General features: G+C 35.9%; 1 protein-coding gene across 2 annotated transcripts in view; it reads left to right on the top strand.

Annotated features, from left to right (window-relative positions):
- SHCBP1 (SHC binding and spindle associated 1) overlaps positions 1 to 15679 on the top strand; it is a 58739-nt gene that overhangs the window by 20578 nt on the left and 22482 nt on the right. Inside the window, exons 9-13 of one of the 2 annotated variants that reach the window (XM_049621727.1) lie at positions 2320 to 2451; positions 3091 to 3209; positions 8763 to 8849; positions 9229 to 9370; positions 11219 to 12586. In XM_049621727.1, the coding sequence (XP_049477684.1) occupies positions 2320 to 2451; positions 3091 to 3209; positions 8763 to 8849; positions 9229 to 9370; positions 11219 to 11544 (806 nt within the window). In that variant the 3' untranslated portion in view covers positions 11545 to 12586. Of the gene's footprint in view, positions 1 to 2319; positions 2452 to 3090; positions 3210 to 8762; positions 8850 to 9228; positions 9371 to 11218; positions 12587 to 15679 lie in introns of those variants that run through there. The other variant, XM_049621728.1, reaches the window with a different exon arrangement.

The raw sequence follows: 15679 nt of genomic DNA, 5'->3' as shown, positions 1-15679 counted from the left end.
TATATATAAAGTGTGTGGGACATTGACTCAGTGTTTGAGCAACTTGAGGTATGATTTTTTTGTGGCATTGTATGTGTTGGGAAAACAAGAACATAGAGAAAAAAAGACCATTACGAAGAAGCATATTTTCCAGAATGTAGGTGGTTTATGGAAAGGAAATTTCATTTCTAGAATAAAAATTTTCCCTAGGAATATTTTTTAAGGTTTAGTATTTTTTATTTCCTGCCTACTCTTAATTTCTTATATGTTATGGATGTGTTGATGCATGGTTTTTGTTTTAAATTTAACGTATTTCTGCATAGGTGCAGGTCCAACTTGAAAGTGGACCAAAAATCTTTATCTTATTCATTCTTTAAACTTGCTGAATGTCAAATTCTACTTCGTATCTTGACCAAAGTCTACTTATGAGAACATTAATGTTGAAAGATTCTATTAAAAATAGCTTTTTAGGCTGTCATAATCTTATTGTACATTTAGAGTGATTCCTAAATTTAGGTTACTTTACAGTTGTTCTTCATGGTCCTGTGTATTTCCATAACATATTAAATTTAGATGCACCTGTTCAACTATTTACCAAAAAAGCTTCAAGTTAGCAATAAAGCTTGTAATGCAAAAAATCATATATCATTTTGGGACTTGTGCAGCTGTTCACAAACTGCTTAAGCTATGCTCTTTATCTTTATCTTGTCAAAACTTCTTAATGGAAGCAAGGCTGGGAGTTTAATTTCCTGCTGTTCACTAGTACATCACTTTACCCCCTTTTTTGTTTTATGTAGGTAATTTTTGTTCTTTCTCTTCTCCAAATATTTGATATATAATAGATGTGTGTATATAAATAACACATCTGCAGGATAAATCGCTGCAATAAAAACACTTTATTTTTTAGCATAGTGAAAATAGCATTGATATTATAGATTGTATGGTGGATAGCAGTTCTTCCTAGGTTGGTGAGGAAATTAATAATGAAATTGCCAAAGTGTCATAAATAACCATATAGATATCTGAGGATTAAGTGTAAAAATGACTATAGATTTACTAACAGGGGGCATTTCTGAGAATTTGGGGAATGAGGTGGTATATCTAGTGTGAATATATGGAGTACCTGTTCATGCGTAAGAAGATTAAGGCTTATCTGATACCTTATCTGACTGATCTATAGCTAACACTTATCACAAGAGATATATAATTGAGTACCTACTATGTGCAGGGTGTTAACAGTACCTATAGTAGGGTTTTTCTTTCTTGTTTAGTACATTTGCTTAAATGATGGTTTTATGTTTTAAATTGCTAAGAATATGTAGCTTGTTAATGTAATAAGCTTAATTTTTTTCCTCAATATGGCAAATTTTTTTAGTTTTTAATTTTTTTGATGATAAACATAATGGTTATCGTAGAAAATGTTCCAACTGCAGGCAGACACAAAAGAAATCAGAAAGAGAAATTACTTACAATCCAATCATCCAGAGTCCACCACTGGCATTACCCCCAAGTATGGAGTCCTCTTGTATTCTTCTTCAGTGCCCCCAAAGGCTTGTCTGTGTCCTTTGAGTACAGAAAACTTTATTGGTTTTGCCTGTTTAATGTAGTGACTGCTTTCATTTACTCAAACAAAGGCTCATCTTAGACATTGAGACTTAGTTCTTACAGCTTTTTCTATGTGATTCCATTTTATGATGAAAGTCAGACAACTTCTCTAGTTTTCTGACACTCCAGGTTTTGTAAGCCCATTCAGAGGTCTGGCCTGCATTATTAGTTTGGAATTTGTAGAGCTCCATTGTTTTTTATTGGTTCATGAGTAGACCTGTTTTTTCAATAAGTGAAATTGTTTTAAGTCCATCTGTCAGGTTCTAAGTCAACCTGTTTAAGAGAATACTAAAATTTAAAAATCTTGAGAAATGCCTAAGACTTTTCAAACCTAATTTGTATTAGAATAATAGGATTTTAGAGTGGGGAAAAAAACTTTTAAGGGTTAAATGCATTTTTAAAACTTTTTGAACCAGCTGTGAGTATTCAGGATTATTTACTTTTATATAGCAGTTTTGTAAGCAAATTTAGTGCTGACCTGGTCTGAGATGGTTGATAGGGTAGTCTTCCTGATAATGGGAGCAAACTGAGGAGTTGTTATAATTAAAAATTGTATACCCTGGTTTAAATTAAACAAGATATGTGAGGAGATAATTAGATTTTACTTAAATGCAACTTGGTTGACTGGTCTCAAATATCATTTGTGGTCATTTGAAATAGAGAAATCTACTGTAGCAATTTTGTGTTTAGACATTTCCCCTCAAGCATCTTGAACACTCTTGCTCTCTTCCTTAGGATATGGTCTACCAGATGATATTGTGATAGAAAAGAGGGGCAAAGGAGACACTTTTGTGGATTGTACAGGTGCAGATATTAAGATCTCAAGCATAAAATTTATTCAGCATGATGCTGTAGAAGGAATCTTGAGTAAGTATCTGAATATTTCATGTATTATTTTGTTCCAGGAAGGAAAACTTTACTTTCCCTGGAAAATGCAATTTAATAAACTTACTTTTGAGTATATGGAAGACTGACTAATTATTTATGTACACATAACATGATGACTTAGGAAGCTTACTCTAAAGTAAAAAATAGTTGACTATTCTGAAAATTTGTTAGTTTAATATTGGTTTCTTTGTGATCATTTTTTTCTTTCAAACATTCCAATATTGTGGTCTGTGTTCTTTGTTTTCGATTAGCCCTAAACTCAATGCAGCTATTTTCCCATTGTGCTGGTATTTGTTTCCTAGGATCTGTATTCCCTTTCTAGAATTGGTCTCCTTTTCTTCTCCCTTCCAGGATACTCATGAAAGTTACTTTCTGATACTTTTTTGGTAATGAAAAGTGCTTTTTAACTTGGTTTTACGTTTCTGAGATCATTCTTTTTTAAAATGCTGCTTTTAGATTTTAGTCATTGTTTTGTAAATTATGAATTTGTAATTCCAATAACAAAGTTTACATGGTGGCTAGTGAAATATTTAGACCACCTAATGTCAGCTCTAGACCATTTCTAATATTGGAAAACACACATTACTTAAAGCATTTGATTGCATGTTTTCATTCTAGTCATTCATCGTGGTAAGACCACATTGGAAAACTGTGTGCTGCAGTGTGAAACTACAGGAGTCACGGTGCGAACATCAGCAGAATTTTTAATGAAGAAATCAGATTTATATGGTGCCAAGGTAGGATAATCTCTTATCTTTTGGGAAAGAAGTTTAGGTTTAAGTTCTAAATAAGTAAAATGTGGGACCAAGATGTAAAGATGTACACTCCCGTTCTCTTTCCTCAAAGAAGTTCAGACACTTATATACACTAAATCAGCCAGAGTCAATTGTGTAAGGAAGAAAAATAAGAAATCTGACAGTTTCTCTAGGATAGCTTTGAGATTTAGACCCTTCACATTTATTAATTTTACAAACAGTTTTGTAGCAATTGAAGCTCAGTTGCTCTTTTTAAAAAAATTTTTTTTAATGTTTATTTATTTTTGAGACAGAGACAGAGCATGAGTTGGGGAGGGGCTGAAGGAGAGGGAGACACAGAATCTCTGAAGCAGGCTCCAGGTTTTGAGCTGCCAGCACAGAGCCCGATGTGGGGCTCGAACTCATAGGCCACGAGATCGTGACCTGAGCCGAAGTCGGACACCCAATTGACTGAGCCACCCAGGCGCCCTGAGTTGCTTTTTTTAAATGAGACTTTTTATTTTGAGATTATTGCTGAGCTAACGTACTGTTGTAAGAAATTATACAGAATGGTCCTGTATGTATACTCTGTACTAGTTTCCCCATAATTGTAACATCTTGGAAAACTGTAGCACAACAGGATAACATGATTCAGTCGAGTATTTCCATCACTCCAAGGATCCTGCATCCTGCATGGTCCTTCAGACCTCTTCCTTAATCACTGGCAAACTTTAGTCTCTTCTCCATTTCTATTATTTCGTCATTTCAAGAATGTTACATAAACATAATCATACAGAATGTAACCTTCTGGGATTGGCTTTTTTCACTCAGCACAGTTCTCTGGAGATTCATCCAAGTTGTTCCAGGTGCAAAGTGTTTGTTCTTTTTTTACTGCTGAATAGTATTCTAGCATATTCCAGTTTGTTTAACTGTTTACCCGTTGAAAGATATCTGTTTTTTTTTCCAGGTTTTGGCTATTGTAAATAAAGCTGCTGCAAACATTTGTGTACAGGTTACTGTGTGAGCACTTTTCATTTCTCTGGCGTAAATGCCCAGGAGTGCACATGGTAGCTACATGTTTACTTTTTTTTTTTTAAAGACACGGCCAAACTGTTTTCCAGAGTAGTTACACCATTTTACATTCCCATCAGCAGTGTTTGAGTGGTATAGTTTCTCCATATCCTTACCAGCATTTGGTTTTTAAAATTTTAGCCATTCTGATAGGTATGTGGTTTTACTTTTCATTTACCTAGTGGTTAATGATATTGAACATTTTTTCATATTCTTACGTGCCATCCTTCTCTTCAGTGAAATGTCTGTTCATGACTTCTGCCCATTTTCTAATCGGATTATTTGTTCTTTTTTACTGTAGATTTTGGAGAGTTCTTTTTATATTCTAGATACTAGTCCTCTGGTGGGTATTTGGTTTGCAGATTTGTATGCTAAACTGTAGCTTGTCTTTTCATTTTCTTCACTTGGGCTTCTACAAAGAAAAGCTTTAAGTGTCAGTGAAGTCCAATTTACTGATTTCCCTTTTATGGGGTAGTGATTTTGGTGTTAAGTGTAAGAACTCTTTGCCCAGCCTTAGATATGAAAGATTTTCTTTTATTTTTTTTCCTAAAAATTTCATAGTTTACATTTTACATTTAAGGTCATGATCCATTTTTTGAGTAAATTTTGGTGTAAATATGAGTTTTAGATTAAGGTTAATTTATTTTTTTGCCCATAGATGTCCAGTTGTAACCACACCATTTCTTGAAAAGGCGGTTCTTCCTTTGATAAATTGGTTTTCTACCTTTGTCAAAAATCATCTGGAAAATTTGTGTAGGTCCATTTCTAGGTTCTCCATTCCATTCCACTGATCTGTGTACCTGTCCCTCCACCAATATCTGCTACTGTATGTTGAGTCTTGAAATCTGATACAGTGATTCCTCCCACTTTGTCTTTTCCAAAATGGTTTCAACTATTCTGGTTCCTTTGCCTGTCAATATAAGTTTTAGAAAAATATGGTCTCTGTCTACAAAAAATCTTGGTGAGATTTTGATAGGAATTCTAATAAAACTGTATATCAATTTGGGAAGGATGGACATCTTTTTTATGTTGAGTCTTCCAATCTTGTGAACACTCTGTCTCTCCCATTTATTTTCATCTTTGATTTCTTTCATCAGCATTCCATAATTTTTAGAATACAAGTCTTGTATGTGTTTTCTTAGATTTGTATGTAAATATTTCATTTTTAAGTGATTATAAGTCATCTCATATTTTTAATTTCAATGTCCATGTGTTCATTGCTAGTATACAATTGACTATTGTTTGTCACATATCCTGTGACCTTGCTGACTTTTCTTATTAGTTCTAGGAATGTTTTTGTAGATTTCTTGGGATTTTCTACATATCATTTGCAAATAGGGACAGTTTTATTTCTTCCCTTCTGATCTGTATGGTTTTGTTTCTTTTTTTTTTTTTTTTTTTTTTTTTTGCTTTATGGCACTGACTAGAACTTCCAGCACTATGCTGAATAAGAGTGGTGAGGGTGGACATCCTTACTTGTTCTTCTTGATATCAGGGAGAATGTATTCAGTATTATACCATTAAGTATAAGGTTAATTATAGGCTTTTTGTAGATAATCTTTATCAAGTTGAGTAAGTTCTCTATTTCTGTTTTGTGATAATTTTTGTAATCACTGTGTGTTGATGTTTGTTAGATGTTTTTCCTTCATCATTTCATATGATTACATGATTTTTCTTTTTTGGAAGAAACAAAATGGTGGGTTACATTAATTGATTTTCAAATTTTGAACCAGTTTTGCACCCCTGGAATAACACAATTTAGTCATAGTGTATATTTTTTAATATATTGCTGTAATATATTTGCCAATGTTTTGTGAGGAATTTTTACATCTGTATTCATGAGAGATATTGGTCTGAAGTTTTCTTTATTTGCACTATCTTTGTCAAGTTTTGTTATCAGGATAATATTAGCATCATAAAATGAATTTGGAAGTATTCCCTTCACTAATTTGTATTAATTCTTTAAATGTTTGGTAGATTTTTCCAGTGAAACCATCTGGGCCTGGAGATTTCTTTTTTGGAAATTTTAAAATTATGAATTCAATTTCCTTAACAGTTATAGGGCTGTTCAAATGACTTATTTCATACTGAGTGAGTTAACAGATATGCTGATAGGTTACAGAGCTCCTGTGGATGGGTGCCAGGTCAGTGGTGAAGGGCTTTCCTGTTTGGTGGCAGTGGCATCAGTGACTCCTGGAGCACCAGGTGTTATATGTACCACCTCCCACCTAGCCCATTAGGCCTCACACCAGCCTGGGGGGGCAGGTGACCATTTCTTCTGCTAAGTTGTCAAATTTACAGGTATAGTTATTTGTGGTATTCCCTTAGTCTTTAACCTTTTGATGTCTGCAGGGTCAGTGCTGGTATCTCATTTCATTCTTGATATTGGTAGTTTGTTATAGTCCTATTGGTCCCTGAGGCTCTGTTCACTTTTCTTTTTCAGTGAATTTTCTCTGTGTTGTTTAGGTTGGGTAATTTCTACTGTTCTATCTTACTAGTTCACTGATTCTTTCCTCCTTGTTTTCCTTTTTGCTGTTGAGTCCATCCACAGAGCTTTTTATTTCAGTTATTTTTGAGTTCTGAAATTTCCATTTGGTCTTTCATATCTTCTGTTTTTTTCACTGAGACTTTCTATGGGCGCCTTTAATTTTTCATTTAAGTATGTTCATAATTGCTTCTTAAAGCCTATTTATCGTGGATGCTTTAAAATCATTGTCAGCTAATTCTAACATCTCTGACATCTTGGTTTTGGCATCTATTGACCATCTTATTCAGTTTGACATCTTCCTGGTTCTTGGTATGACAGGTGATTTTCCATCAAAACCTGGACATTTTGTACTACATTATGAGAGTCTGGATCTTCTGTTTTAGTTTAAGTGACACCCTTACAGGAGGGGATGGGATGAAGGGTACTGCTGGTGGAAGGAGGTAGAAGCCCAGGTTCCCTATTTTAGCCTCCATTGATACCTGTTTCAGTGGGATAGCTCTTTGTTACTGCTGGGAGGGGATGGAAATTCTGGTTTCCAGCATGGTGCCCACTGACACTGTGGCTCATGACAGTGGCCTTGTTACCACTGAGCAATGGTGAAAGTCCAGACTTTCTACCAGGCCTGCTCTGATACTGCTCTAGTGGTGAGAGGGAGTGGCATCTTGTGACTGTTGGGTGGGAGTGTGTAGTCTCCAGTGATGCTGCTAGGGCCTTGTTATTGGCTGGTGGGGATGCAAATCCTGGCTTCCTGCTTGGCTTTCTCTGACACCACCCCATTGGGAGAGTTGGGGTGCCTGGTTACAGCCTCGAGAAGGTGAAAGTCTATTCTCTCCTCTTAGCATTTGCCAACGTGGGGATGGGCCAGTATTTTTGTCTGTGGCGTTTGACTGGCATAGAGCTATAATTATCTGAAAGTCTTCTGTCTTTCTAAACTGCCTGGTCCTTTGGCTAGAGAGATCAGGCTTTTTGGAAGGCTTTACTGGTCTGTGTCTTGTGTTTATGGATTGCCAGATTCTTCAGCTTCATGTCTGGGGAAGAAAGCCCAATTGGAAGATTTTTTTTTTTACCTAGTAGAGAGTTAGATTAGCCATCTAGCCATATGTGTTCTTGTATCCCCAAAAGGGCAATTAATAATAAATATTTTCTCATGGTTCACTACTACTCTTAGAAAAAAACTTAACATATATGTGGTAGGTGTCTTATAAATGGTTAATAGCAGCTCTTCTTCATGTATGATATTGTATATTAAATTATTCCCAAAGTGATTTCTTAAATAACTATAGAGGTTTGAGTAAATTATTTTTACTTCCCAAAGTGCTTAGTATAGTTTTAGGAAGTAAATTATTCCTGTTACTGTTACTTAATTGGTACCATGTGGTCTCAAGGGACACTGTGAAAGAATTGTGCCATGCATGGATCTTTCTGGTTACTTTGTTTTATTGAGTCACTTGAATTGGTTGCTAATTTTAACATGTGTGTAGTAGTGGAGGCTATTAATTGTTTAGCTCATAGAAGTGATTTTTAGGTTATGTTGGGATGTTTTAAAACTAGTGTGTTTTTAAAAATATCAGGTCTTCTTTCTATACTTAAATTGCAATATTTTACTAGACTCAAATACAATTCTCCAACTAATTTAGTATCTCAGGATGATCATTTTGAATAAATGCAAAATTGTTAAATATTTTGTTTTTTTTATTTGGCAGAATCAGAAAACTGACTTATCCAGAATGAAAGGGAGTGGAACAATAATCAAGTGTTGATCATCTTAGGCAGTGTTTTGTGTGTGTCTCTGCATGTGGTTTTTGAAAGTGATAAATGATAGACAACTTGCTGGAAATGGAGCAAATAGAAATGTTGATTAGAAATATCTAATAAAACTTTCTGTAAAACACTTTATATTTACACTGTGTTAAGGTTTAAGAAATGATTGTAATAAATCTTCTCTTGTAGTCCTGCCTTAAAATACTGATTGTGATACCTTGAAATGTAACTTGTAGGGTGCTGGTATAGAAATATATCCCGGGAGTAAGTGCACCTTGAGTGACAATGGGATCCATCACTGCAAGGAAGGGATACTCATTAAGGTGAGTGTACCTGCTAAAACACCCTCTTTCCAAAGGTTAGAATGGTTTCATCTAAGAAATAATTGTGTTTTGTTAAATTCCCAAGTTGAGTTCTATTGTTTGGTTTTGAAAAGCACAAACAGTACATACATCTTAATAATCATCTTGATATCAGTAGTTGGTGACTGAGGGTCTTTTGTGAGAATACTTTGCTATCTATAGATCTGCAGAAATGACAGAAGAATGCTGTGTCATTCAGAGCTCAGACTGTGCTACAACATATTAATAAGCATAGCTTTCTACTTTATTTTTAGAATAGCCTGAAAACAGTGAGAAGATTTTTAAAGCAGGCAGTGTTGAATGTGACAGTTCCTTAAAACATTTGTTTTCAATGTCACAGGACTTCTTAGATGAGCATTATGACATTCCCAAAATATCCATGGTGAATAATGTCATACATAATAATGAAGGTTATGGTGTTGTCTTGGTGAAACCTACAATCTTCTCTGACCTGCAAGAAAATGTCCAAGATGAAACTGAAGGTATGTTTTATTTAGTGATTTTTAAAAATAAAAATGTGATCCTAGTTTACTTTATTTCAGCATAAAGCTCTTATTAAGGATCTGAGTCTTCCTCTCCTTAACAAAGATAACTGGCATATGCTTGGACTCTGAGATAGAGAAACTTGGGAAGGCTGTAACATTGTAGACTCTCAGGGTGAAAGAAACTTTCAAGGTCAACTAGTTCACCTATTCATTCAAAACCCTGGTGTGTGGTTTCTGTGGTCCTGCAGTTCTCTTCTTATCATGCTTGGCTTTCTGTGCATTTATAGAATAAAGCTGAGCATATGATAGAAATGGTAGCTCCTGCTGACATTTGTTAAGGATGGAGGCAGAGAAATGCATGTGCCAGATTGAAGGCTGCATTTACTGGAGGCGATTGTGGAGTTTGTCTCTATTTTTTATTGGCAGAAGTAAATGCCTCCCTGTTAACTATATTTCTTGGCAGGAAAACTGAGCTCAGTAGGAAATTTGTGACTTTTAAGCCATGACCCAGATTACTGTGAAATCTTAGGGATTATGCATTGGCATGGATGAGGAAAGTAGTCCTCGTCATCCATCAGGATACAGTCTAGTTATCTGTGAGTTCTTTTTCTCCTCACAGTTATGTAGGTCAGAAGTCCCGGTGGGCTTGGCTGCATTATGTGCTTAGGGTCTCAGAAGGGTGAAGTTAAGGGGAGTGGGCTTTGATCTGAGAGCTCGGAGGGGGAAATCTGCTTCTGAGCTCATTCATATTGTTGGCAAAATCCATTTCCTTTAGGTTGTAGGACTGAGGTCTCCATTTTTTTTTTTTTTTTTTTTTTTTTGCAATTGCCTGAGGATTGCTTCAGCTTCTAGAGGCCACTGTCCAGTCCTTGCCCCCATAACCTCCTCTATCTCAGCAACTGTCCTCAAGAGAAACTTCCTTAAGGCAAATTTTGTTCATGCTTCAAATCTCTCATGTTTTGAATTTCTTCATACTTTCCTCTTCTTCATCTAGCCAGAACAAAACCCCAACTTTTAAAAGGTCCAAGTGATTAGATTAGGGACACCTGAATTATTTCCTTAGAGTCAGCTGATTAGTAACCTTAATTACATGTGCAAAATCCTTTTGCCACTTAACAATCCCGAAAGTAACACCAGGGGGGTGGGCATCATAGGGGCCATCTAGAATTCTGCCTCTCAGTAAGCACTCACTTCTAATGCTGGCATTAGCTGCTAGAAGGAGAGTTCCTTTGGGAATAGTGGCACTCTTACTAATCTTTGTGTCTATCTCCTAACACTGTGCTTATAGTAGGTAGTCAATATCCAGAAAGGGTCCGTTGAGTGAATGAGATTCTAGGATAAAAATAGAAAATAATTCAAAATTGGTAATCCTGTATGAGGGTCAGAAAGTCTTGGTACAAAGACTAAGACAACTGCTTATTGAAATACTTATGGCAAAGGGTTCATGGAATCCAGTCAGATGACAGCAGGAATCCTTGGCAGTAAAAACTTAAAAGCTTTAATTAGAATATAGAAATATAGGGGCACCTGGGTGGCTCAGTCGGTTAAGCATCCGACTTCGGCTCAGGTCATGATCTCGTGGTTTGTGAGTTCGAGTCCTGCATCAGGCTCTGTGCTGACAGCTCGGAGCCGGGAGTCTGCTTTGGATCCTGCGTCTCCTCTCTCTGCCCCTTCCCTGCTCATGCTCTGTCTCTCTCTCTGTCTATCTCTCTGTCTCTCTCTCTCTCTCTCTCAATAATAAATAAACATTAAAACAATTTTTTTTAGAATATAGAAAGATATATTTTTTTTGTTGCATTATTTTTACATTTTACTGTATTTGTTATAATTTGTTTGTTTCTTCAGAAAATAGAGCACTTAAAATTCCGACAAGTGAGGAGGCAGACACAGCGGAAAGGGTGGATCTAGAAGAGCTGATTCAATGTACAACTGGCAAAATGGAGCTTTATGCAAGATCTAGTCTTTCTGAGCAAGTGGAAGGCAACTATGAAATTGTAAATGAACTAGTTGCTGCCTCCACACAGAAGGGTCAGATGAAGAAGAAAAGGTTGAGTGAACTGGGGATCACGCAAGCTGATGACAACTTAATGTCACAGGAGATGTTTGTTTCAATTGTGGGGAACCAGTTCAAGTGGAATGGGAAAGGGAGTTTTGGCACATTTCTTTTCTGACCACCGTGATATAAATAGATAGCAAAATATTGGATTTTGCACATGCTGCCCTGAGAATCACTGCTGCTATCATAGTTTGCTTCATGTCTGTATTTTATATTTGATATATTTGATTGGGTTTGAGTGAAATGTACATCTATTTCTATCTGCAGGTGTTGCACATGAAACATTCCCTTTTATAAGGAAGGTCATAAAAACATAAAATAGAAAATATTTGAAGATTTCTTATCCAGAAAGTCTTGCTTTCTCAAACACATAGTTCTCTCATATTATTAAGCCTATCAGTAACTTTCTAGTGTAAATACACTTTTAACCTAGCACTTCAAAGAAGAAAGGGAATGCAAGATGAGTGCACAGAAATGCAGTAGGTATCAAATGTCAAATGTGCAGTGTTCTTTACACTTGTATTTTTCTCCCAATTACAGCAAGTCTGAATTCCATGATACACTTGCATAATACTTGTCTTAAAATAAGTTTTTATTATTAGGAAGTTATCTGCATAATCAGACTTACTATTGAGAATTTGAGTGGGATGCATTTTTGTGTTGAACAATGTAATCATCAAAACAGTAATAGATAGCATGGCAGGTTTGAAACAGATATGAGATGTGTTATTCAGAGCCAATGCGTATGTAGAACACTTTCACTGTTGCTGAATATGAATGATTAAAAAGAAGGTGTTTTTCTTTGACCATAACAGTATTCTGATCAGATTTCAAATATCTTACACATAGTGGTTTCTTTTACAACCTGTATCAGCTCTGTGTTCTTGAATATCATATTGTAAGACACAGCTTTTAAAGATATTTATATTTTTAAAAAGTATATGTGACATTAATATGCTTACTGATTAAAATTAAAATTATGAAATAATAAATTGAATCTTGTTCTGTTTTTCCAGATGCATTATGGGCCATAGTGCTGTGTAGCATCTGTGGTCCTTTTGGAATGCACACAATGGAATGACCATTGAAAGGCATTTTTCTTTTCCTCATTTTAAATCCTATTGCAGTGGTAATGCTAATTAATTCTGCATAAACTTGACCCAAATACTAATTTAAAAACCATTTATTCAATGTTTAAAAAAATCAAATTGGTTTTCCAATAAAATTTCTTTATCTTGGAGTTTAGATTTCATATATTCTCTTGTAACTTGGTAGAGCGCCAAGAGAATGACAAATAGCAGGGTAAGTAAAGTTAATACCTTCTTCGTTCCTTTTTATAGCATGATGGTTTTTAGATTTCATTTCTATCTCAGTTTAAATCTAAACTTACATTCATTTTAATTCACATGATAAGTTATTAGTGAGTAGGCCTAATGCATTCTTATTTAAGTTATGTAGACCACATTTTGCCTCAGTCGTGAAGAGTTGAACACCTTAGATGACTTAGTACAGGGAGTCAAGAGAGCGAGCTCTGGGGGCGCCTGGGTGGCGCAGTCGGTTGGGCGTCCGACTTCAGCCAGGTCACGATCTCGCACTCCGTGAGTTCGAGCCCCGCGTCAGGCTCTGGGCTGATGGCTCAGAGCCTGGAGCCTGTTTCCGATTCTGTGTCTCCCTCTCTCTCTGCCCCTCCCCCGTTCATGCTCTGTCTCTCTCTGTCCCAAAAATAAATAAGTGTTGAAAAAAAAAAAAATTCTTCAGATTTAAAAAAAAAAAAAAAAAAAAAAGAGCGAGCTCTGGAAGGATGTGGATTTAACATTTGAGGTGAAAACACTGACATGGAAAAGGGACTATCTTCAGTGTTGAATGAATTATATGTCCTTTTTGGTCTACTCTTAGTGTAACCTTGAATTCATGGCAGGTAGCAAAGTTCTGTACCTTGATTTGAGTATTTTCTTGGAGATTCCCTAGAAGTATCTCCTTTGGTTTCTTATTCTGTAATTATGCCACAAATATATACATGAATGTATTTTCATTTATTCAGCCATAGGTAATTTGTTCTCAAGTGTGTCTACCCCACTTTTTTAGAACTTCTGCAACTTCTAGTTGTAGGAGGTTGAAGAAATACCCACTTTCCAGATTTAGCTCTTCAGAGGGAGGTTGAAGAGACTTACCTATAAAACTTTGATGAGCACCTAAGGAGTAATCCCACTTACGTTGCTTTGTAATTCAATTTGCTGTTTTTTAGTTCTATTACTTTCTAGGCAAAAAATTCCATAGACTTCTATGGAAATTGATGATTCGACCTTGATGTAAATTTATATATAGCATTTAATTTTATAACATTTTATTCTGTGATTTAAAAAATCATATGTACAGGGGCGCCTGGGTGGCTCGGTCGGTTAAGCATCTGACTTCGGCTCAGGTCATGATCTCATGGTCCGTGAGTTCGAGCCCCGCATCGGACTCTGTGCTGACAGCTCTCAGATTCTGTGTCTCCCTCTCTCTCTACCCCTCCCCTGTTCATGCTCTGTCTCTCTCTGTCTCAAAAATAAATAAACGTTAAAAAAAATGATATGTACAAAATTTCTACAGTCTTATATGTGTTAAAGAGAACACTCTCTTTTCCCAGTTCTCACTGTTAAAAGTATATATCCTTTGAAAACAATACAAAAGACCTAGTATATAATGTTCTGAAAATTACTTTTGCTGTTTTCTCTTAACATATTATAGAAATCTATGTCTGTATATGCAGATCTATCTTAGTCTTTTTATTGATTGTGTTATACTCCATTGTCAGAATTCTTTCGTTTAAAGTGATTAAAAACCTAATTCAGACAGGCTTAGAGGGTTGGGTCCTGGAGCCAAGAGGTCTGAAAACGAGAGCTGATTTGGGGCGTAGTTGGGTTGTTCTATCCTTTTAATTTTGCCTTTTCTGGTCTTGGCTTCATCTTCAGGTTGGCTTTTTCCATGTGGTGGCAAAGATGGCCTTCAGTATCCCCAGTTTTTATGGTCCCAGAAGGCAGAGAGACTTTTTAGCATCTGGTTGGTTCTGCCAGCATTTGCTTGTCCTTTGACCAGTCACTATAAATGGTGTCTTCTATTCTCACTGAGTCACATTTCTACCCTAATGAAGAGGGATGGAGCTTTGTGATCAACTCATTCTCCAGGTGGTGAAAGAGAAGTTTCTAGAGGAAAAGGGGTTCTGTTACTAGAAGCAGATGAAATGACTGCTTTTTAGGCAAAAACATAGATGTCTGGCTAGAGATGGATGAGGTATAACTTAACCTATTTCCCTGTATTGATGGGGAGTCAGGCTTTCAGTTTTTCATTATTACAAATAGACACACATAAAAGAATGCTCAGTGTTACACTTGGGACTTCTCTAAGATTTTCTGTGGTTAAGTTATTGGATAAAGAAGACTTCCAGTTGAAGGTTATAGATTTAAATTTTGATCGCTATTGCCAGACTTCTCCAAGAAATTGAGCACTGGTTTATACTCCTGCCCACAGTGTATGGGAGTGACACTTTGCCATATTCTGATAATAGCAAATATTGTCAGTTAAAAAAAATGCTTATTCATGAGTGAAAAAAATATTTGGACTTGTGTTTATTTGATTACTATTATTGGTTTGACATTTTATCATTAACTATGTTTTCATGTATCTATTTTTCTGAAAATTGCCTGTTCATATCCTTTGCCTATTGTTCTGTTGGGTGGTTTGACTTTGTTATTGATTAATAGGAGTTTTAGATACTGAATTTTTTTTTAGTATTTATTTATTTTAGAGAGAGAGGGAGGGAGGGAGGGAGGGAGGGAGGGAGGGAGGAAGGGGCAGAGAGGGAGAGAGACACAGAATCTGAAGCAGGCTTCAGGCTCCAAGCTCTCAGCACAGAGCCCAATGTGGGGCTCTAACTCATGAACTGTGAGATCATGACCTGGGCCGAAGGCAGATGCTTAACCAACTGAGCCCCCCAGGTGCCCCAGATACTGTATGTTTTAATCCTTTGTATTGCAAGTATATGTATATACACACATACATATATATAGTATACATATTACATATAAGCATACTTATGGTTATATATAAGTATATATATATATAAATCTCTTGAGCCATCTGAGCTTTATTTATGGTATTTTGTTTTACTGAATTTTTAAGTTTTAATTGCAGTCAGATCTGCTTTTCTGGGTCTTGTGTCCTGTTTACATAGATCTTACCAGATTAAAAAAAATATTTTGTATTTTAGT

Source organism: Panthera uncia (genome assembly GCF_023721935.1).
Source record: "Panthera uncia isolate 11264 chromosome E2 unlocalized genomic scaffold, Puncia_PCG_1.0 HiC_scaffold_19, whole genome shotgun sequence".
Taxonomy (NCBI): Eukaryota; Metazoa; Chordata; class Mammalia; order Carnivora; family Felidae; genus Panthera; species Panthera uncia.
The sequence above is the reverse complement of the archived record's forward strand: the minus strand, read 5'-3'. Positions and strand labels throughout refer to the sequence as shown.